General features: G+C 37.1%; 1 protein-coding gene across 1 annotated transcript; it reads right to left on the reverse strand.

Annotated features, from left to right (window-relative positions):
• Positions 1 to 2165: 2165 nt before the first annotated feature.
• LOC148020901 (uncharacterized) lies at positions 2166 to 5809 on the reverse strand. Its single transcript, XM_087698710.1, has 3 exons — positions 4923 to 5809; positions 3182 to 4233; positions 2166 to 2915 (listed from the first exon to the last, which is right to left on the reverse strand). Exons 1-3 carry the CDS (start codon positions 5694 to 5696, stop codon positions 2582 to 2584), a joined length of 2160 nt encoding a protein of 719 aa, XP_087554836.1. The 5' UTR covers positions 5697 to 5809; the 3' UTR covers positions 2166 to 2581.
• Positions 5810 to 22982: the final 17173 nt, after the last annotated feature.

The raw sequence follows: 22982 nt of genomic DNA on the forward strand, positions 1-22982 counted from the left end.
ACTCTTGCCAAGGGAGCTATCTTGCTAGCCCTAAGAGAAACCCCAAATGAGGAGGGAGGTACTTCACATGCTACTCAATAATGCTGAGGATTACTTGAGAATCCAGGAGGCACATGTTGTTCAAGCTAGCAAGGTGTAGTCGATAGGTAAATGGGAACTTCTTGGGGATCATGGTCCCAAAGTCTTTAATTTTTCCAAGATGTAGGCTAAACAGAAGAAGGAAACCATAACTGGGATAGTCAATCAGCAAGGTGAGACAGTGTATGATCGAAAATTCAATAGCAAAAGCATTTGGCCTCAACTGTTGGAACTCATCCTCCAAGAGTTTTTGAGTATGAGTAGAGGATAGAAGCATTCCTGATGGATGCAATATCGGTGGTCCCTATGGATCAGGCTCTGCTACTACTGGATAGGCCTTTCGCTATTGATGAGTGAAGTAGTTGATATTTCAAATGAAACCAGGGAAATCTCTTGGGGTGGATGGATTGCCGACTGAAGTATATCAAAGGATGTGGTCAGCAGTCTGTGGCTGAGATCTAGTAGAACTGTTGAACTACATAAGAAGCTTAGAAGTCATGTCAACATATATAAATAAAGGGCTAATCAAACTCTTTAGCCTTTAAAGCACAAAGCCTATCAATGACCTTATTTAGAAGAATGGATGGCTCTTAGCCATGGATGGTGCTCATGAGTAACTGGATAATAGGGGTGAAGACTAAAGGCAAGAGATGGGAGGGAGTCCAGCGGTGGCAAGATGTATTTGCTTGCCCATATTTACTTGGGAAGATGTGTGGATCAAGAATGAATACCGTAATGTAGATACAAGGCATCCAAAGGAGGTGTGCTCTTAATGAGCAGGAAGAAGCTACCAGATAGAAACCTAGACTAACTCAAGTATGAAGTATTGTTTGTTCTAGGAGCTTGTAAGAAGAAATGTTGGATTTATAGATTGTTTTGGAAGAAACTTAGTGCGTTGGCTTAAGCCAAGTTGCATCTTAAGGATGCGAAATGTTGGATTTATAGATTGTTTTAGAAGAAACTTAGTGCGTTGGCTTAAGCCAAGTTGATGCTATAACTATTGTCATCTTTAGTAATATCAAAGAGCGTGCATTATTTTTTAAAAAAAGGTGTGAGAAAGGAGCTTAGTATTACTTGCACTCTCTTATGACATTTGATTATTTCTCCATTAGAGGTTATATATGAAATATTAAATCCTCTAGTTTATGCAATATGAGATCACATAAAATTCATGTTTTCATAGTTCTCTTTGTGTGGATACAAAAATCAAATGTTTTTTATCTGAAAAGCAAGAAGTGAGAAATTAAAGTGGAGGATGCCAATCATTCGTTTCATGGTTCTTTTTATTATGGATGAATGATTAAACAAGTTGTGCCATTATGAAGGTACGGCATAAACAAGGGGTAACATAATAAAGTTGACATAGTCCACAATTTTGAAGGTGTAAATAGCACCTAGTATTTTGTAAATTTTGAAGATGTAAATAGCAAGAAAGTTGACATAGTCCGCAATTTTGAAGATGTAAATAGCACCTTGTGTTTAGTAGTGCTAGTGGTACAACATGTTTTAATGGTCCATAGTTTTCAATATGTAAAGAGCACATGAAATTGTGCATTAGTGGTGACACATAGAAGCTGAATTGGTCTACAATTTTGAATAAGTTAAGAGCATAAGGAAGCATACATTTTTGGGATCACCTCTTTTGATATTACCAAAAGAGATAAAGGCATGTTTTGTAAAAGGTGCACACCTAAAGTTTATTCTTGTGGTTGTTATCTTTTCCAACAAATCTTTATGGGGATGTAAATGTGTGATAGGGATTTCTCACATTCACAATGAAATAGATAAAAGAATGTGGGCTTATGAACATGAGAAAAAGAATATAGAATAGAACAAAGGTGGTAGGAAAGGTGTTGCAAAGTTGTCATGTGGGGCTTCAAAAAATAATTTCAAAGAAACAAGAGATGTGTTGGGGGACAGTTGTACAACAAGAAGGAAATGAGCTGGGTAGGGAAATGGCTAGTGTGATATGGGATGATGAGGGAGAGTTGGAGCATGGAGGGGGGGGGGGGGAATGATGATGGGTCATGGGCCCCATAATGCAAAGAGGTGACATTTTCTTTAGGATAAGAATGTTTAGCTAGTGCATATATATATATATATATATATATATGTATAGAGAGAGAGAGAGAGAGAGAGAGAGAGAGAGAGAGAGAAAGAGATCCTAACTAAATAGATGAGCTCTTCTTGAATATAAGAAGGTTTGCTTGTGTGTGTGTGGAGAGAGAGAGAGAGAGAGAGATATGAGTTCTTGAATTTTAAGAGGTTTGCTTGTGTGTGTGTGTGTGTGAGAGAGAGAGAGAGAGGAGGGGGCTAGGACTAGGGGCCAGGTTCTCTTGAACTTTAAAGATGTTTGCCTTGAGAGAGAAGAGAGAGAGAGAGAGAGAGCGCGCGCTCTTCACTCAATAGTGCACCTCGTGTGGTGCGGTTTGGGGGAGGGTAATAAAATAATAGATAAATAAATATATGTGGGTAAAGATTACAGGAAAAAGCATGTCTTTCCTTATAGCCTGCCGTAACAAAACCGGTCCACGTGGTGGTAGGCGGACCTAGAGTGGGTGTAATAAAGGACGACGGCCCAGAAAGCAAGGGTGGCGTAAGACATGAGCTCAAAGAAGACGATGGACCAATGGAATTTGGGAACGCAGTCAAGGCTGGGGTCAAACTGCGGGACCCCATCCGAGCTGTACTTGAGCAGGCTCCTGCGCTGCTCTGGCTTGTAGCCGGTGCCCCATAGGATGTGGAACACCGGCACCATCATGTGAAAGCACACCGGTATCACAAAGAAGGATAGCCCTATCAGCACGAACGTCTCCCTGCAGCTCCTTGCTTCATGCCTGCATTGCCACCCCACACAAAAACACATTTAGCATTACGACTTTCTTGGAAGTCCTTCACCATTTAATGGTAAAGTTTGTCTCCGATTCCACACCCCTAAACCATTGAGATTAAAGCCACCATATTAGTACTTCCATGTCCTTCTACTACACCATTGTCAATCTCTCTACTCCTACACTTACTAATTAGCTACAAAATTTTATATCCTAATAAGTGCTCTCCCAAAAAGCATGCCATTGAATAACAATCTTAAGAAACATCTTACCTCCCCAGTGATATGTAGATCCTCACTAGCACAACCACTAGTGCTAGTACCACAAATATGATATGCACCCTCAGAACCTTTATGTCATTGCAGCCAGCACTCACACACGACACAGGCTTGGTTTCTCCATCTGCACCTTTCTTTTTGTTGTTGACACGGCGATCTATGTTACTTGTTGGCACAAATTTGAATGTGCTCTTCATGTCCCATGCAGCCTTAACCACCATTTCGAAAAAGAAGGGTGTCATCCACCAAAATTGAGACTCATCCCTATTGCGGCTTTGAATAGCTTGAGGTACTTCTAGCCACAAGGAATACCAAAGAATCCTCCACATCACCAAGAAAAGGGAAAGGTAAAGCACCATCGTGCGGTTCTCATTCTCATCTCCCACAGTTAGTCTAAGGTTAAAGGCTAAGGAACAAAGTAGAGTAAGTGCAAGCACAATATTCACTGCCGACATGTAATAGTAGCCAGTGTGCCAGATGTAACAAGCTTTTTTGAAGAAATTAAGCTTGCTTCCTCTCCCAAGCATGCTCCTCCAAGTGGCAGAGAATTGTTGGATTGCACCTTGTCCCCATCTTTGTCGTTGTTTTATGTAAGCTTCAAAAGTCCATGGGACTAGTCCAATTTGAAGTTTTTCATTCAAATAAATCGACTCATATCCCCTATTGAAAAGGATGAATGCTGTCATGGTATCTTCTGTAATAGATTGAGGCTGGAAACCCCCAATTTCATCAATGTGCTTCCTTCGAAAGATGGCCCCAGTTCCTACACAATTCGCACAACCCATAATATCACGATGTATCATGACACGATCATAGCCAAAGCCACATGCATCATTGAGGGGATCTCCTCTAGGGAGATTGTAGAAGGATTGTGGGATTTGCACAAAGGATGCTTGAGGGGAGCATAATAAATGAGGCAATAGTCTACGAAACAATGTTGGGTGAAGAATCATGTCCGCATCCATCATCACTATAAAGTCTGCATTTGAGTGTTCCAAACCAAAGTTCAAGTTTCCACACTTGAAGTGGTGTGGGACTCCAGGGATCTGCGAGCTCAAAGAAAAGAGAATGTTAGTTGGTGTTGTAATGCTCAAATTGTGCTATATGTAGAGACGCAAATGGTCTATGTACAAAATAATCAAAAAGCAATGAAAGCAAGATTCTATTGTAAGTTGGTTTCAATCAAAATTTCAAGCAAACTTGGGTAGTAATACTATAAGCATAAATCTTGATAAGCAATGATCAAGACTTGAAAGTGGGATAAATTCCCGGGTAAATTCTTGGCTACCTAAAGAACCCCATTGCAAGGACTTAGAGGCCCACTTGCATTGATTCATAATAGATGATTGGAATGTATGTAAAGTAACATAGATTCTTGGATTGATCTCCTACTTTTTGGATTACATTTCAAGAAATGATCATGTTGGGCATTGCTACTTAGAAGTGTTGCACAAATCTTGAAGAGGATTTAATTTGAGATGGGATGAGGCTAGGATTAACTATATATATAGAGGCTAATTTGAAATGGGATTCAGTAGCTATGGAGAGGGGATGATTGCAATGCATTAGTGGCAACGATAGATAAGCGTCTTGAGTTTTGGGCGGTAAGAGGAGTGACGATGATGATGTCTTAAGAGCTTTTTGGGGGGGTGAAGGGAGTGATGATGACGATGACAATGTCTTAAGAGCCTGTGCTCCTTAGACGCATTGTAAGATTAAGAGGGAGTCTGTGTACCTTCTTACGCCTAAGGTAGACGAGGCGCTTCTCTTTTCCGCCGCGCTCCAATTCATAGGCCTCACAGAAGGCCTTAAGGTCGTCGTCACCTCCGTCGTCGAGGACGACGACACGGAATTTGTGGCGGGGGTAGTCCATGGCGAGGGCAGCCAGGATGCTCTCCTGGGGGATCTCCGTGGGCTCCTTGCAGCAGGGCAGGAAGATGTCCACCTTCGGGTACGCGAAGGTGCGCTTGACGGCGCCGTTGGCATGGCCGTTGGGGTGGCCATTGGCGTGGCCGTTGGCGGATCCGTTAGGGTGGCCATTGGCGGCGCCGTCAATGTGGCCGTTAGTGGCTGCAGCTGGTGCATCGTCTTCTTCTTCATCCTCGTCGTGGTATTTGGGGAGAAACAGGCCGGGCCGCTGGAGGTTAGGCGGGAGAGTGTAGTCGATGGCGGCGATGAAGTTGCTGATGCAGTAGAGGACCTCGCACAGGAGGATGAGGAATAGCCATGGCGCCCTGGCGACCGAGTGGATCTCCTTGATGTAGAGGCGGAACTTGAATACGAGGTAGTTGACGTTGGAGGCCATGGAGGCTATAAGGAGGGTCGTCGAGAGCACGTACAGGAAGCAGAGCTTCAATATACGGGCCTTAGAGGGTCGTTCGACAACGAAGCTGGAGTAGTCGTACTTATCGAAGGGATACTCATCGACCTGAGTGCTAGTGTCGCTAGTGTGCTGGTGCGACGATACCCCATTGCCGGTGGATGCAAGCTCTTGCTCGAGAGCTGCCATGGCAGCTCTCTCTGTCACTGCGAGAGATTGGAGAGAGAGAGAGAGAGAGAGAGAGAGAGAGAGAGAGAGAGAGGCCCCTCTCGCTAGCTATCTTACAGTATGGCACGTCTCGTTGCCTCTGTCAGAAGGGATCGTCCCGCCTTATAATTGAGACCCATTACGTGCAGTTGCCCTGTCGCCCCAGGGGCCCCACTCTGCCACGTGTCACCGCGCGTTCTATTTTCCCGGGTCAACGTGCGCACACCACCTCGACTCGCAGCTGGTTTGTCTAATCAGAAAATCCTCTGAAATTTCTCACCTTTACCACCCTTTGTTCAGCCCCTTTTCTCTCTCCCCCTCTCATTTTATAATTATTATTTTTCCTCTCTCTAACTTTCCATGTGCACCTCGGTCGCTTCTAGTTTTAGTGTCGGTGCCTCCCACCCAATTATACACCACTAACCTCCCTCCCTATACGCCTTCCCCGTATCACACCCCACTCCCTTCTCATAACCCTATTTCACGCCCCTTATTAAACACAAAAATGATTAGTTAAAGTGTCACGTCCTCAGCCAGGAGGCAATCCTCCTCGAATCACCCTCACGTTTCCACCAAATTTAGAGTATATTTAAGCTCAACCTTTCTAGTATCAATAATTTTTTCTACACACTTATATTTTTTCAAGAGATTTTCATAGCTTCTTCATAAATGTAATTCAGACAACATTACAAAAGAAACACTAATCTTAGTGTTCATGTAATCATATTATACGCATACTCAAGAAGCAAGGGTCTTGTCCCTTAGCACTTTGCTTTCATGAGCAAGATCCAACTATGCATCCCTCCAAAGGTAGACCACCACAATACTTCAACAAATTGGGCTTGCCATTGAATCAGGCAAGCATCAACATGTCCATCCAATCAAGTTAGGTGGCACATACATATACTAACTCCATATATAGTCCACTTTCTCACTCTAGTATAGGCTTTCAATCATGTTCCTTGTTAAGTAAATGCAAGATTAATGTTTTCCCTCAACTAACCACATGCTAACACCACTCTCTCATAGGCATTCAATATCAAGGTCTTTGTCAATATCAAGGCATTTGTCAATTTGACACATAAGATTATGTTTTTCCACATGCATATCAACTTCATAAGCTCTTTCCCCATTAAAGATACTATAAGATACCTTAAGCTGACATGTGAGGAGTTTTCCATCCCAAAATGTGTTAAACTATCACATTCTAAATCTATGCTTCATTAAGGTTATTATTTTGTATTGAGAAACAACCTAGCAGTGTCATTCATTATATAGCACTATGATATGACTTTAGTTTGAACAATCTTTTAAAATATGGTTCTGAAACTCCCTCTTTAACATAATTATGATCATCATGTCTCATGTTCTGTTCATAAACTAAATGTAAGCCTCTTGTATCCAACAAACATTCATTCACATTTTATTGAGCATATGAGAATTTTGAGGTGTGTTGTCAATTACTAGACCACTTGGAACACGGAATGGCTAGAGGTAAAATCATTAGCATACATGTCTCATGTTATGCTTGTAACTTACCTGACCATTTGGGACATTGGGTAGCCAGGTGGAACACTTAAGCAATAACTCTCTTACAGAATTGCAATTGATAGGCATTGTGTTAATGCTTTAGAGACATCTCTTTGTTTGTAATTATTCCAAGTAGTGCCAATCACATAGATTAAGTTCTCATGATTGATGATTGCTTACATATGCATGTGAAACATGTGTAATGAACTCCTTTTATGACACATACAACTAAGAATTACACATATTGCACAATCTGCAATACCAAGTTGGTGTGATGTGAAAGTGTGCTTTCCATGACACACATATTAGTAAGAGTAAACAATAGTATATCCAATGAAAAACTTGGATCGCATAAATAGAGACGATGCATGAAAACTATATCGTAAGAAACCATGGTTGCCCATATGAGTGGATGTTATACGGCCATGGACTCACCTTTATGGTCCTTTGTTGTATCTCCAATGGCATGATAAACAAGGGAGGGCATTGCTAGATATACTAGCCAAAGGTTGAGTGGTGAGAAGGCCAATGTGGAGTAAGGTTTGGTTCTATGGTAGCCTCAGAATCATCACAGAGGCTTTGGATATTCTCATGTTGGTCCTATAATGAAGAGAGAAACCTCCATGAGCATTTATTGCTTCCAATTTCACAAGCTCTTATCTTCTCTCTAGCATACTCAAAATAAATAGTCATTAGCACTCCCAAGCAACTTTGGATCCATTTATTCACTATATTGAAGCCCCTTGTTGTTTGATGGATAGTTATTATTATCCATCCATTGATTCTACCTCATCGAAAATGAGTTAGAAACTCAACAAAATATCACCTAGAGCAATCTTCATTTGGGATTATTTTTCAAGTGAGTTTCCTAGGGAAAAGTACTTATCAATTCTTAAATACAACTAGCACCACCATTTTACTAGTTGCCCAAATTACTTGCGACTATCACTACAACTAGGATGCCAAAATGTGTAGTAGGGTAGGTTTTACAACTCAGTGACTTCAAAGGCTCCTCACCTAAGTGTGAACCCCTCAAGCTATGAAGTCACATAGCTTGTCATCACCAATAGTGGTTTGATGTAAATGTTATTATTTTAATACAATCTAAACTGCATTATAAAAAGTGTCAACCCTCAAGTGTTCTCACCACAAACATTTCTCTTTTGAAATTCCTTGAAGATTGACCAATTGTGCATTGAATTAACATTTAGCTTCTAAATAACCTTTAAGAGAAGTTTCCCTTTCTCAACATGTCTCTTTATCCAAGTAGACCTTGCAAATGGGTTAAAAATTATTCTGAGCTTTTAGATCTTGAATATGGGTTAGATTATATTTGAGCTTTTAGATCTATTCACAACCAAGTGTGTACATTTATTGAATTATTCAATTTCCCCATTAATTTTACAACAAGCTCAAATGAACTTAAAACTTCCTTGTAGTAACCAAAAGGGTTTTGAAAAGAAGTGCAATGATAGCCCATAGTATTTGAGCTAGAGATGAGCTAAAATGTTTCGTGAACAACAAGGTGCTACTCACATATGGATAATATTGAGTATATTTGAGATTAATCATCAATATGATTCCAAGCTCATTCTACTAAATTGTAGCTACAACCTATTATTTGGGACTATTCTCCAGCAGTTATGTTGCACAATAACGTAATTTTACTTGATTATGATCTATTTTTAACTCAGTGAATTGTTGCTACATTGGTACATAGGCCTCAAACAATGATCCAATCGTTTTCATATGCTTTTCACATAAAGAGGTTATGTTCTAGAAATCAACATTAAGTGATGACTCTTGCTGGTAGATCGTCACTTGTTTCAAGCATGTCCTACCTTGAGAAGTTTGATAGTATTGAGATGTGATGTTCTACCTTTATTTTGTTGATTGGAGCTTTTGTTTGCCAACATATATGAAAATGAAAGTTTTGTATGCCCTAAAAACAAAAGGTCTATTTGGGTGATGTATTGAGTGTAAGATTGGGCTTTAAAAGTGTGCATCTTACAACTCAGTATTAAAAAGGCTATTTATAGCTAATTTTGGCCCTTAAGGGGGGGGGGTGTGTGTGTGTACCTTAGAATACTATATGGCATGCAACTTTCTCCAACTATACCTTAGAATACTACATTGCATGCAATTTTCTCTTACTATGCTACCTTAGAATACTACATTGAATGATATTTTCTTTGACTATACTACTAGAAAATAACCTAAGGTGACAATTTTGCATACATGACATTTGTTAGTTAATATAAGGGCTCATGTTGACTACATGGAAACTAGAAGGAAAACTATCTAGTAAATTCAACACATAGGATCCAGTGTAAAAGAATACATTCAGTGCCTTTACAAAGTGACACAACCTTCCAAATTTATCTTTTCTAGCGATGATCGAATGGGTGCACAATGAAATGCCTAGAAAAAGATTGAGCTAATCTATTTGGGAACTATGGAAGGTGTGAGGAAATTTGAGTTTTTTGTTGTGGTCAAAGCTCCTATTCACTTTATATCTTGCTTTAAGAACCAAAGGATTGCTAGTTTACAACAAAAATAGATTATATTAGTTTTATGCAATTACATCCCTTCTTTCAATGTATAGCTTATACCATCATGCAAGTCCTAGTGCGACTCACCCAATGTGATGATTCTTTCTGCTTTCTATAAAGGTAATACTTTTCCTTAGCTTGCTATGAAACTCTTGAAACTTTTGTAGTGTGAAGGTATGTATCGTTGTACAAATCCTTGTTTAACTCACTCAAGGTAATATTTTTTCATTAGCATGCTATGAAACTCTTAAAAGTTTGCAATGTGAAAACTCAAGTTACGTACTTTGAGTATTAGGATATATAAGTGGCATCTACTCAATCTTAAAATTTATTCCTCTCCATCATTACTTCACCTCCCAATAAAGTGGTAGAAGGCTTTACTAAAGTGATCACATGTAGGAATGACACTTTTATCTTTGTATGGGACATTGCGTTCCACATCAATAATTGTAATGTAAGCCATAGATAAAAGAGCTAGTTGGAGAATTTTCCATACTTGTATTCAAAGCAGAAAGCATGTTTGACCCAATGATGGGCTTTAAATTCTATTCACACTACAAATTAACTATAGTTGAAGAGTAAGTTCAAATAGCATGATAGTTGAAGAGCAAGTTCTAAAGTAATATTTCAAGTTTTAAAAAAAGTTTGATTACAAAAAAGAATATCTATCTTAGTACTATATTATTTTTGTTGTAGGCTCGAAAAGTTGCGAACCTCATGAGTGCTTCCCAAACCTTCTTTTTTCAATTAAAAGCCCCTCCCCTCCCCTCTCTCACGTGTAATCTTTCCTTTTCTCTTCCCCATCCCTTTTTAAATTAAAAACCCCTTTCCCCCCTTCATTCTCTCTCTCTCTCTCTCTCTCTCTCTCTCTTTTAAATTAAAACCACCTCCTCTCTCTCTCACTTATAATCTCTCTCTTTCTTTCCCCCCCTTTTTAATTAAATTCCTCCCCCCTTCTCTCTCTCATATGTAGGGCCTAGGTTCTCTCTCTCTCTCTCTCTCTCTCTCTCTCTCTCTCTCTCTGTGTTAGATTAAACTTTCCCCTTTCCCCTCTCTCTCTCAGACTTAACATTTTAATTTAAACTTTTCTTTTAATTAAATATTTTTATAAGTTTTTTTTAATTTAAAATTTTTAAGACAGTTTTTTTCACACACTTTGAGAAGAAGAAGAAGAATAATAATAATAATAAGAAGAAAGAGAAAGAGACGGAGAGAGGGGGAAAGAGAAAACAGAATAGTCTTTTTTAAATTAAACCTTTCTTGATATAGTTTTGACTTAGAGAGAGAGAGTAGAGATGAAATATATAATTTGAAAGAGAGAGAAAATAGGGGAGAGAAAGAGAAAGAAAAAAGAGGAAAATAGAGTGAGAGAAAAAAACTTGAAAGAGAAGAGAGAGGAAACGAAAAATAGAGAGAGAGAGAGAGAGAGAGCAAAAAAGAAAGAAGAGGAGAGAGAGGGGGAACATAGAGAAAGAGAATTATAGAGAGAGGAAAAGTAAAATTTAAGAGAGAGAGAGAGAGAGAGAGAGAGAGAGAATGAAAAGAGAGGAAAGAGAGGGGAGAAGAAAAGGAGAGAGAGAAAAGAAGAAGAAGAGACAGAATTATAGAGAGAGGAAAGATAAAATTTAAAAGAAATAGAAAGGAAAAAAAATTAAAGAGAGAATAGGAAAAAAGGAAAAAATAGGAGAGAGAGAGAGAGAGAGAGAGAGAGAGAGAGAGAGAGGGAAGAAGAAGAAGAAGAAGAAGAAGAAGAAGAAGAAGAAGAAAGAGGAAAAGAGGAAGAAAGATGGGAAAAAAGAGAAAAGAGAAAAGTATTTTTTAAAGTTAGATATTTTTTGAGGGAGGGGGGAAGGGAGAGACAATGAGAGGGGGAAGAGAGAGAGAGAGAAAAGATAAAATTTAAAAGAGAGAAGAAAAAAAAGAAGAGAAAGGGGAGCAGAAGAAAAGGGGGCGGAGAGAGAGAGAGAGAGAGAGAGAGAGAGAGAGAGAGAGAGAGAGAATAAAAGGAGAGAGAGAAGAGAAGAAAATAGAGAATATAAAAATAAAAAGAGAGAATTATAACCTACTACTAAGTTATTTTCATTGTAGGTTCGGAAAGCCCCGAACCTCCAAAGGGCTTCTCGAACCTACCCCCTTTTCCAAACCTCCCTTTTTCAATTAAAACCTCCTCCCCTCCCCTCTCTCTCAAGTGTAAACTCTCCTTTTCTCTTCCCCCCCCCCCCCCCCCCCCTTTTTAATTAAAAGCTCATTTCCCCTCCTTCTCTCTCTCTCTTTCTATCTCTCTCAAATTAAAACCCCCTCTCCTCTCTCTCACTAATAATCTCTCTCTTTCTTTTTCCCCTCCCCTTTTTAATTACATTCCTCCCCCTTCTCTCTTATGTGTAGGGCCTAGGTTCTCTCTCTCTCTCTCTCTCTCTCTCTCTCTCTCTCTCTCTCTCTTTAAAAGTTTCACTCACTCACTCACTCACTCACTTACTCTCTTAGATTAAACTTTTTAACTTAAACTTTCATTTTAATTAAATATCTTTAAAAGATTTTTTAATTTAAAGTTTTTTAGACATAGTTTTTCACACACTTTGAGAGGGAGATAGAAGAAGAAGAAGAAGAAAGAGAAAGAGATAGAGATAGAGAGAGGGGAGAGAGAAAACATAATAGTCTTTTTTAAATTAAACATTTTTAAATATAGTTTTTGACTTAGAGAGAGAGAGACAGAGAGAAAATATATGATTTGAAAGAGAGTGAAAATAGGGGGAGAGAAATGGAAACAAAGAAAAGAAAAAAATAGAGAGAAAAGAGAGTGAGAGAAAAAAACTTGAAAGAGAGAGAGAGGAAAAGAAAAATAAGAAGAGAGAGAGAGAGAGAGAGCGCAAAAAAGAAAAAAGAGGGGTAACAAAGAGAAAGAGAATTATAGAGAGAGAAAATATAAAATTTAAGAGAGAGAGAGAGATTAAAAAAATAAAAAAGAAAAAGAGAGGAAAGAGAGGGGAGAAGAAAAGGGGGAGAGAGACAAAGAGAAGAAAAGAGAGAGAGAAAAGAAGAAGAGAGAGAATTATAGAGAGAGAAAACATAAATTTTAGGAAAAATAGAAAATGAAAAAAATTTAAAGAGAGAATGAAGAGAGAGAATAAGAAAAAAAAGAAAAAAGAGGAGAAGGAGAGAGAAGGAAAAGAGAGGAGAGAGGGGGGAGAGAGAAAAGAAAAGCAGGGAGGGGGAGAGAGAGAGAGAGAGAGAGAGAGAGAGAGAGAGAGAGAGAGAGAGAGAGAAGAAGAAGAAGAAGAAGAAGAAAAAGAAAAAGAAAGAGAAAAAGAGAAAGAGAGATGGAAAAACATAGGAAAAAGAAAAGTCTTTTTTTTTTAAAATTTAAATATATTTTGAAAGAGGGGGAAAGGGAGAGAGAAGGAGATGGGGGAAGAGAGAGAGAGAGAAAAAATATAACATTTAAAAGAGAGAAAAGAAAAAGAAAAAATTAAGAGAAAGGGGAGAAGAAGAAAAGGGGGCAGAGAGAGAGAGAGAGTGAATATGAATGAAGAGAGAGAGAAGAAGAAAATAAAAGGAAAAAAGAGGAGAGGGAGAGAGAAGGAAAAGAGAGGAGAGGGGGGAGAGAGAAGAGAGAACTAGGAGAGGAGAAAAAATAAACTAAAATAGAACTCGGAGAGAGAGAGAGAGAGAGAGAGAGAGAGAGAGAGAGAGAGAGAGAGAGAGAGAGAGAAATTAGACATGGAGAATTGGGGGGAGAGAGAGAGAGGGTAAAGAAAAAAATTAGAAACAAAGAGGGAAAAGAGGAGAGAGAAATATGAGAATAGATTATTGAGCGAAGTTGCCGTGCTATCTTTGCTTGCCACTTCAAGACAGCGGCCAACATTTCGTCCATGCAATGAAGCATGCACAGAACACTAGTACCATTAAAGGAGACTTTCAAGACAATTTTGATAATTTATAGGCCAAAAAAGTAATCCCTAAGTGTAATGTGACAACCACTGATGAAGAGTGGGAGGGACAGAGATTGCTCTATGGTGTCAATCCCTCCCTCAATATCCTTTTTTCATTTATTACTTTCTAATATTGTATTGTTTGCAGATCCCACATCTTCATCCTCTCTCTCACTTTTCATGGGCATAACATCAATAACATTATCCTTACATTATCAATACAATATTGAAAAGTTGCAATAACAAGAAACTTTAGAAATTCAATAGAAAAACAAGACACTTTCTTTCAGTGTTTCCCCATCGTCAATGTGAACAAATTTTTTACCTTTCAAAATAAAACCAAACACATCATTGTACATATCATCAATATGCTAGACTACTTGAATATCCAAACCATTAGGCTCTTTAAAAGATTAAGCTTTAGATTGCCATTTTGATAGACTATATGTTTATTTCTAGTTCTAGTTTATGTTTACACATGTATATCAACAATTTAGCTTGAAAAGGTAGCACCAAGAGCACATGATATTTACCAAGGGTTCCAAATGGAAAAAAAATTCTTGTTGCCTATGTTTAATAGTTTTTAAATTTTGTAGAGGCTACTCCACTTAATGTAAGGCCATTTGTAAACTAAGTCTATTAGATATCACTTGAGAATCCCTTTGAGAAAGCCACACTCACCAAGAGTTAAGTTTGCTACTAATTCTTATGAGCCCTCCTCTTGGGTAACATAGATTTTGCTACAAATAGCACATAAAACACCTCATCACATTGGTTAGTTCAGAGTTTGTATCTTGGATATTATGTTTCATGTACATATACAACATCCACTTCATCCTAAATGCGAATTTCATCTTTCAAATTTTACTTCCCCTTTGATCAAGTTGTAATGGCATTTCATAATCATTTCAAAGCATATACTAGGTACCAATGGCTTATCGTGCAATATTAGATCAATCATTATTTGAGCTCCCATTGTTTACGTCTAGCAAGATTACTATTACAAGTATAGCCCATGGGAATCCAAAAAGAGGCTCTACATGGTTAGACATGTGTCATTTCAATGCTTGCATTCCCTTTATTTGAGGTCATATTATTTCATTACATTAGTTAACTTAAGGGTGTCAATAGATTTTATATTTCATATAAGACTTCAAAAGGTGAGAAAAACAAGTGAGTCAAAACTCTGTGACAACATAAGCATCCACTTCCTCCTAAAGGTCAATCTCATCTATCATCTTTTACTTCCCCCTTGATCAAGTTGCAATGGCACTCTACAATCATTTGAAAGTATACGGTAGGTACCAATGGCTTATCATTAAATATTAAGTCAATCCTTATTTGAGTTTTCCATTGTTCACAAAAACAACATGGCTATAATGATGATTGTAGCCCATGGGAATAATAACAAAGGCTCTACATGGTTAGACATATGTGCTTTCAATGTTTGCCTCCTTTTATTTGGGAAAAACAAGGTTTATCTTGAGAATCTGTTCACCTTTTAAATCTATTGCAAGAAAAGTTTGTTAGTGCCCTTGTATCTTTTGTAACATTCCTATTGCTAGTGTCATATCTCCATTATTTTCTAAGGATTTTGATGACTTATTTATTTCAATATTGCAAAATAAAAGGCAAAATATGTGACCATTGTTTTGCATGAAATGAGTGCAACAAAAAAGTTATGTTTCAATACATTGCTTAATGCCTCTTTACTTACGAATAAGATTAGAAAATTCAATCCAACCAAAGTTCTTGGCCAAGGTGAGAACTAGGAAACTAAGCTAATAGTTTTCCATTTCACCTCTTTGGCATTCTCTCCATTTTGTTATTTACAAATGATTGGCACTTTTGAGGGTGGATTTGCCAAGAATAAGGGCACAATTTGCATCAACTTAGACTATGGAGGAATTCTTAATTTGAAAATAGCTAGATTTCTCACATATAGGTGAATTTGATAACTTTAACATTTGGCACTAGTGTGAATGCACATTCATATGCACAATAACACTCATTCTAAGTTTCTTTCATATTTGTGTGAGCACCCTTCCTCCCAAGCCTTTGAGTTCTCAATTATTCAAATGTGGATGAGGATAATGTAAAATGTTTTACCTTTTCTTACAACATGTGTATGATGGTCGAACCATAAACAAAAAACTTCAAAAGATTCCATGTGGAAATGATGGTTTTTAGCACCATTAACACAATGATATAAGGAATGAAATTCAAGAAATGTGAGTTAACATCACCAAAATGATGAGTTTTTGGGTTGTAAATCTTATAAATGGTGGATAAGTTCATGTAATTTTGAGTTATCTCCTTGACCTTTTGGGAAGAACCAAAATATATTAGCAAAATATACTTTATTAAGGTTTTTCATCACTCAATCAAGAAGATAATGATTGTGATAAATCAATGTAAAATGGGTACTTAGCCAGTTTCTACTATTATTATATAGAGTTGACACTTATAGTGAAGGGAGTAGAATTTTGTCAAGTTTCAGGATTTGTATGAGATTTCCTAAAAACTATCAAATTGAGGTGCAACATAAGTTGCTTCAAAACCCATAGAAACCTATTAAATGCATTCTTAAATCACATTGTAAATGAGAATTGAAATGGAGGATAATGCAACCAAGACACATTCAATGAAAGTTAAGAATGGTGCATGCTTCTAAAAATCTAGCGGCTCTTTGTTCTTATATCAAAATTGCAAGAAATGATTCATATTCCCTTAACTATCTAAGAAGGGGTATCTAAAAGCAAAACAACACTACGTTCATTATGATTTTCTGTTAATCATAGTTATGTTTTGGAAAAAGAGGATGCTATTAATTGTTGTTCCAAAAGTTAAAACAAACAAATAATAAACAATGATGGAAATGATTGAAAAGTGTAGGATTTAGTTCAAGAAGCATGAGAGTAAGCAAGCATTAGTAGAGAGAAAGCTAGGATGAGTGGTATTATAGTCTAGATAAGGCGTATTAATGCCTTAATGAGGCATTTCCACCATTTTATTCATGTTGACATGGACCAATCTACCAAGGGACACATGGCATCCCCCTAAATAGTCCATTGGAAGTGCAAATATCTTCAACAAAAGAAGAGAATCCATTACATGACATCAAAACAAATATATTGAAAATGCAAATTTCATTTTCTCTCCAAATAATTAAAAAAATGTATTCGGTTTTCCTAATTATATCTAGTTTTTATCCTCAGTAGTAGAGGGAAATGGGGCTTGATGATCCTTTTTAGGAAGATATTCACCCTTGGATTGAATGGAATGATGAAGTAGGTCATGCAATAGTAGTCTCTTTTAAATCAAGAGTGAAGAGATTTAATACTCTCTATCTACAACCGACTATCTTCTATGAGTAAAGATAATCTATGGGAGATAATCAAAGGGTGAATCTCTATGGAGTGCACTATCTTAATTGGGGACTAGAGTATGACCCAAATTGATGAAGATAGATAACACATGTAGCTCAATCTTTGAAAAAATGAAATAAAAAACTAGGATGGCTTATTAGCCATGCTTTACTTGATATGGCATAAATATTGATGCCTACTAGGAGTGCTCAAGCCTTTACATGGCATAATAGACATAAAGTTACCTCATGCAATCTACTAGATTGGATAGGAATCATTAGAGGGATGGTTGATAGTACCTCAATACCAAGCTCAATTTCCTTTCATGCCACAAATCGCGTGGTGGGGGGACTTGCTTGAGCTGCTGCACCAAACACACACTATACACACAAGAGGAATCTCACTCAAGAACACAAGAAGAGAGACTGAGGCCAAAACGTTTTCTTGTTGGTTTCTTATTCTTCTTTTACACACAATATAATGTATACAAAGTATAGATAAGTTACAACATAAAGGAAAGTGGCCTACTAAGTCAAACATTGCATAACTGACTATACTAATCCACTGGCACTATAACTATGCCAACAATAGGTAGGTGTAATGAACCAAATATAATAAGTGATAAGTCTTGGATATGTGAGGATCATATAATGACCACCGACATGCTAATTATAGATGCACAAACCTTTTAATCAAGTGGTCTATCATCAGTATCCGCATGTGTTGAGATTGCCATCTCAATAGTCCCCCTTAAGCTCAATTGTATCTCTGCAGCTCCAAGTAAGCTTCGAAATTTTCGGAGCTTCTCTACACCCAATGTCTTTGTGAAAATTTAAACTATCTAATCTTACGTGCTAGCATATACCAAGTTGATCTCACCTACAAGTACATTCTCTCTCAAAAAGTGGTAATGCACCTCAATCTGTTTTGTCCTAGCATAAAACACTAGGTTTCTAACTAACTGTATGCTACTTAGGCTGTCGTAGTAAATGGCAACTGCACCATCTCCTTGCACATCCGAATCACCCAATAACTTTTGAAGCCATACCATCTAACATGCTACCACAGCAGTACCTCTTTACTTGATAAAGCAACTATATGTTGTTTTTTGCTACTCTATGTAACTACTACACTACCAAGGGAAAACATGAATCTACTGGTAGATCTTCTATCAGATATGCTACCAACCCAATTTGCATCTATGTATCAAAATACATGTATATCCTTACCTACCTAATAGAAAAGTCCATAATGCAAAGTGGACTTCCTATACCTCAATAGGCATTTAACTGCATCTAAATGAGGCTTTTCTAGGCCTCTACAATAATTGACTGACAAGGCCAATAGCATAACTCAAGTCTAGCCTTGTGATGGCCATGTAAATTAGACTCCCTACTATCCTCCTAAACATAGTAAGGTCTTCTATCTCATCCCCAATATCAATACTCAACTTCACATTTTACTCCAATGGCATTACTCTAGTACTGATGAAAGAAGCTTACATGCTATCATACCATACTTGGACAACATATCCAAGCCATACTTCCTTTGGTATGACCATATACCATCATCACATTTGATCACCTCAACATCAAAAAATTACCTTAGCTCACCCAAATTCTTCATCTCAAACTTTTTCTTCAAAAGGTCCTTAACTTCAGCAATCTCACTATCATTGTCACCTGTAATAATCAAGTCATCAACATAGATGCCTATGATGACCAAACCTGCATCTCTCTTTCTCACATAAAGTGAGTGATTAGCATTAGAAACATAAAAGCCAATATTGACAAGATACTCTTCGATCTTGTCAAACCATGCCCTAGGTGCTTGCTTTATCCCATAGAGTACCTTCTTTAATCTGTACACATATGTGGGATGCTCTAAGCCCTCATAACCTATTGGTTGCTCCATATACACCTATTCTTGTAATTCACCATGAAAGAATACATTCTTCACATCCATTTGTTGCAAAATCCAACCTTTGGCTACTCTGCCAAAGGAATCACACATCTAGCAGCTGCCATCCTAGCAATTGGATTGAATGTCTCTTTGTAATGTATGCCATATGCTTAATCTTCGAGTGAGCACTCCCTTTTTCTGAGCAACCTTTTCGAACATAAAGTAGATGTTGAGAAACATGTGGAAAATTATTGTACTAAGCACAAATTTCTAGCCTATACATTTGTACAATATTTATTTCAATCCCTTTATTGGCATGACATGCACACAATATCCTAATGAGCACAAAACATTGTTGGAATGATGAGATCAAGTTAATGAGGATAGGGTGCATGTGGGTAAGGTTAGTTTACATTGACATGGATTCAAATCCTACTAATCTACACACAAAGCAATTGATTTGGATTGCATGCAAGAAATGAATCTAAGGATTAATTGAGTAGAAAAAAGCTGGAAGCTAATAACCTAGGCCCTCAAGAGCTTGGTGTGCTTTGATACCATGTAGTGAAAGTGATTGTGGGAGAAAGTGACAGAGACAATGAGATGGAGAATGAACCAAACACTTGTAATGCCCACTTGCTTATACACTTACATTGGAATAGGTGAGAGTACACATAAATATACAATAAAGGTGTGGATATGGTAGGTATTCTTAGTGAAGTATCCTCCACATGTTCTAGATCTATCTTATCTAGTTCTCCTAAATATCTAGATATTGTCTTCCTAGATATTCTCTAATTACATGTTCATATGAGTACATCTCATCATTCTAACAAACATTAGTTTAAGGAAAGAGAACAAAGATACAAGTACATCCAAAGACACACTCTCACGCAGGTTGAAAAAATCAACACAAGAACCAAATGCATGGATAAGAAGCATGCACTTAAATCTGATATTTGAAAGGCTTACATGTATGTCTATTTCTTGACAACTAGAAAACCTATCTTTAATGAAAGAACAAGACCTTCAAATTGTATGTATACCAAAATGCACGAGATACACTGAAGGAAAACCCCTTCACACTGATACAATCCCATAGTGTTGCATATCTATCTAAGAAGGTTTGGTGCCATACATTTATTCGAGAAGGTTTAGGATTGCAAAGTTCCATAGTATGCCTGAAAAAGTGTTGAGAAGCATCAAAACCATGTGCACTCAAAAAATGCTCTGTTAAGTGTAACTATCAATGCTACACTACATGTCTTTCTAGACAAGGACATTAATCCAGCATGATCCCAAAGCTTGAAATAGCTCAATCTTTGTCAAAGCAAGCTAATGAATGAACTCATGTGTAAGGGGGTCCAAGCAAAGAACATTAAAGAAGACATACTACAAATGCTTGCATGGAACATAGACTTGGTGCTTTCTTTCTCTCTTTTGGAAACTAGCACATGTGCAATTAAGAAACCCTACAATTGATACATAGTAATTAATTCCTAGAGCTTTGATCCCTTTTGTGCTAACATAGAACACATGTGACTCTTGCTCAATACAATGACTTCATGAATAATATTTATATCAAGGGTCTTGCTCTTTTGAATATTTTTTTGAAATTCTTTTGTCAACCTTGATCTCCATTTGACCACCTTACCATCTTGATATTTTGGTCAGTATCCACTAGGAACAGTGCACCTCTCACAAATTAAATATCCAACATTCCATCTCTTCATCAAATGCTCCAAGATGTGAGTGTAGACATTTGTCCTCTTTGCTACAAGATAAAACTTCTCAAATATGTCTTATTAAGTCCACCATACATTAGGTGTGTAGGCATTGAAATCCCTAGGAAATGGTGATAATTTATCAAATGTAACTAGAGGGGAGCTACAGGGTCTGCTAATGAGCTTATTAATGCGATTGGAAAGTCACAACTATTAAGTAGTTTGTTGCCATCCAATCCTTCGCTCCTCTATAAGCTAGCATTTGGATTACCAGTGAAGTCTCAGGTTTTAGCAGTATCGAATTTGTTGTTGTCATCTTTGCCACATTTGTAGTAGAATAAGACTAGTATGGACCATGCATTCGGTTCAACGCAAGAACCACATAAGGAGCACATGCTTTACAAACAAAATATCCCTACTAAAAACATGTTTCTTGTTGCTGCAAAAATGAGGAATGGCCACTTCAGGCATGCATGCCCAAAACAACTGGCCATGCAAATCTACCAAATGTCTTTTTTGAAACACTAAACCTAGGATTTTTATCCCTTAGGGAATTAATTTCAGAGCATAGATCCAATAGATCTATTCACACATCTCCATTTAAATTCCTTTTAAATGATCTCTTCTCTACCTTTATATAATAAATTCTTTTTATTATCTATTAATTAGTAAACATTCAAAACAAATCAACTAACATTCCACAAACCCATAAACTCTAATTTTCTTTTTAAATTTTTTTTTCCTTGTCCCATATTGATATAACCTAATACATTGTTAACACTTTTAACACACCATATTTTATATTAATAATGTTTCAAAGTAATAACATCAAATTAAGTTTTTTTCTCTAACCCCAAGAAAATTCCATAAAGCATCCAAAACTATATTCTCAGTTTTTCTATAAAAGATCCTAATTTTTGTTGAGTTAAAAATATGATTTTTATCAATAAATATTGTAATTTTCATCTAAATTAACTGTTTTTTATTTTTAAGACATATTTAACATCTTTCAAAAATTTTAGAAAAAATAAAAAATACTTTTAGTAGTATATAATTCATTAGAAAAATATTATATCTCATAATTGTTCAACCATATATTTTATAAAAATTTATCAATGCAAATTTTAAACCATTTTAAACTATTTTTTATTTTTAAAATATAAAATCAAACCTACATAAATTCTAACAACTATCTAGAGTTGAAAATGAGATTCAAAGACATTTTATAAAAATTCTAAACCAAAGAAATGTTTATGCTGAATCACTTATTTCTGTTAAATGAGGTAAGGCACTTACATAAAGTACGAGTCACAATTACGCTTTTGGAAACTGTGTCCTTTGCAGTCTATCCAAGATCTATCCTCCTCCCAGTCGTCTCGAACAAGAGATCGCCATTTTTACTTCCATGGAAGAGAGATGAAAATAATGCAGGGATATCTAAGAGAGTGACAAGAAGAAGTGTGGATTAGCCTAACGCTGCAAATTAGCCACCTCTCCTGAGCATGTTATGGAAGAGGTTGGGCAAGAGCAGAAACATGATAGAAAACAAGAGGGTAAAAAGAAGGGCAAGTAGCTGGGATATAAGTTGCAGAGTTTGATATTGAGACAGCCACATATCTCAAGAAGGTTCTTGAAGAACAGATTTTAAATAGTCAAGTGGAATTCACCTTAGAGAAGAGGCGCTTGGCATCACAAAGTGGGAATTTCATGACAAAATCATTGATATAATTAAGAGGAAGCATCTATTTCTTGGAGATATCACTAGTGCATTGCTACGGTTTGAAGAGAAAATTGGTTTATTGGGCACTTGGGCTAAACATGAGCATGATGTAAGTGTTGGTTTATCAATGGAGGATGCTACTAATCAATGTTGGGCAATATTTGGAAAAGAGAAGAAAGTGGCAGAAAATGCATTGTCTTGTAGCAATATGTATGGTGGAGTAAGACAAATGCAAAAATATGGGAAAGAGACTCCAAGATTTATTACTTGGAGTCATTACACAAGAAATCATTGGGCAAGGGCTACCACTAAAACAATAGTGAAAATAGGGGAGTGTGAAACTCCTTGTGTTGCTTTGGTTGACCACATGTCTAAGATTAATATTATTTAGCATGGATTCTTTGAGAATGATGCATGGCATGTGGATACTAATCATGGTTGATGTATGAGGGCTGCAAATAATTCTTTGTGGGAGCTCTATGCTACATGTCCTAATGTAAAAGTGACAATTGGTGGTGTACAAGAAGAGCAACACTTCTTTGT

This window comes from Lygodium microphyllum, chromosome 18, assembly GCF_053477565.2.
Source record: "Lygodium microphyllum isolate KBCC chromosome 18, Lygodium_microphyllum_v1.1.10, whole genome shotgun sequence".
Taxonomy (NCBI): Eukaryota; Viridiplantae; Streptophyta; class Polypodiopsida; order Schizaeales; family Lygodiaceae; genus Lygodium; species Lygodium microphyllum.

Excerpts from the sequence above, each read along its gene's own strand:
- LOC148020901 (XM_087698710.1), bottom strand. The coding sequence starts at position 5,696 with ATGGCAGCTCTCGAGCAAGAGCTTGCATCCACCGGCAATGGGGTATCG. Across the intron at positions 4,234-4,922 it reads TCTACCTTAGGCGTAAGAAG|ATCCCTGGAGTCCCACACCA; the intron begins GTACACAGACTC and ends TTGAGCTCGCAG. Across the intron at positions 2,916-3,181 it reads ATCTACATATCACTGGGGAG|GCATGAAGCAAGGAGCTGCA; the intron begins GTAAGATGTTTC and ends GTGGCAATGCAG.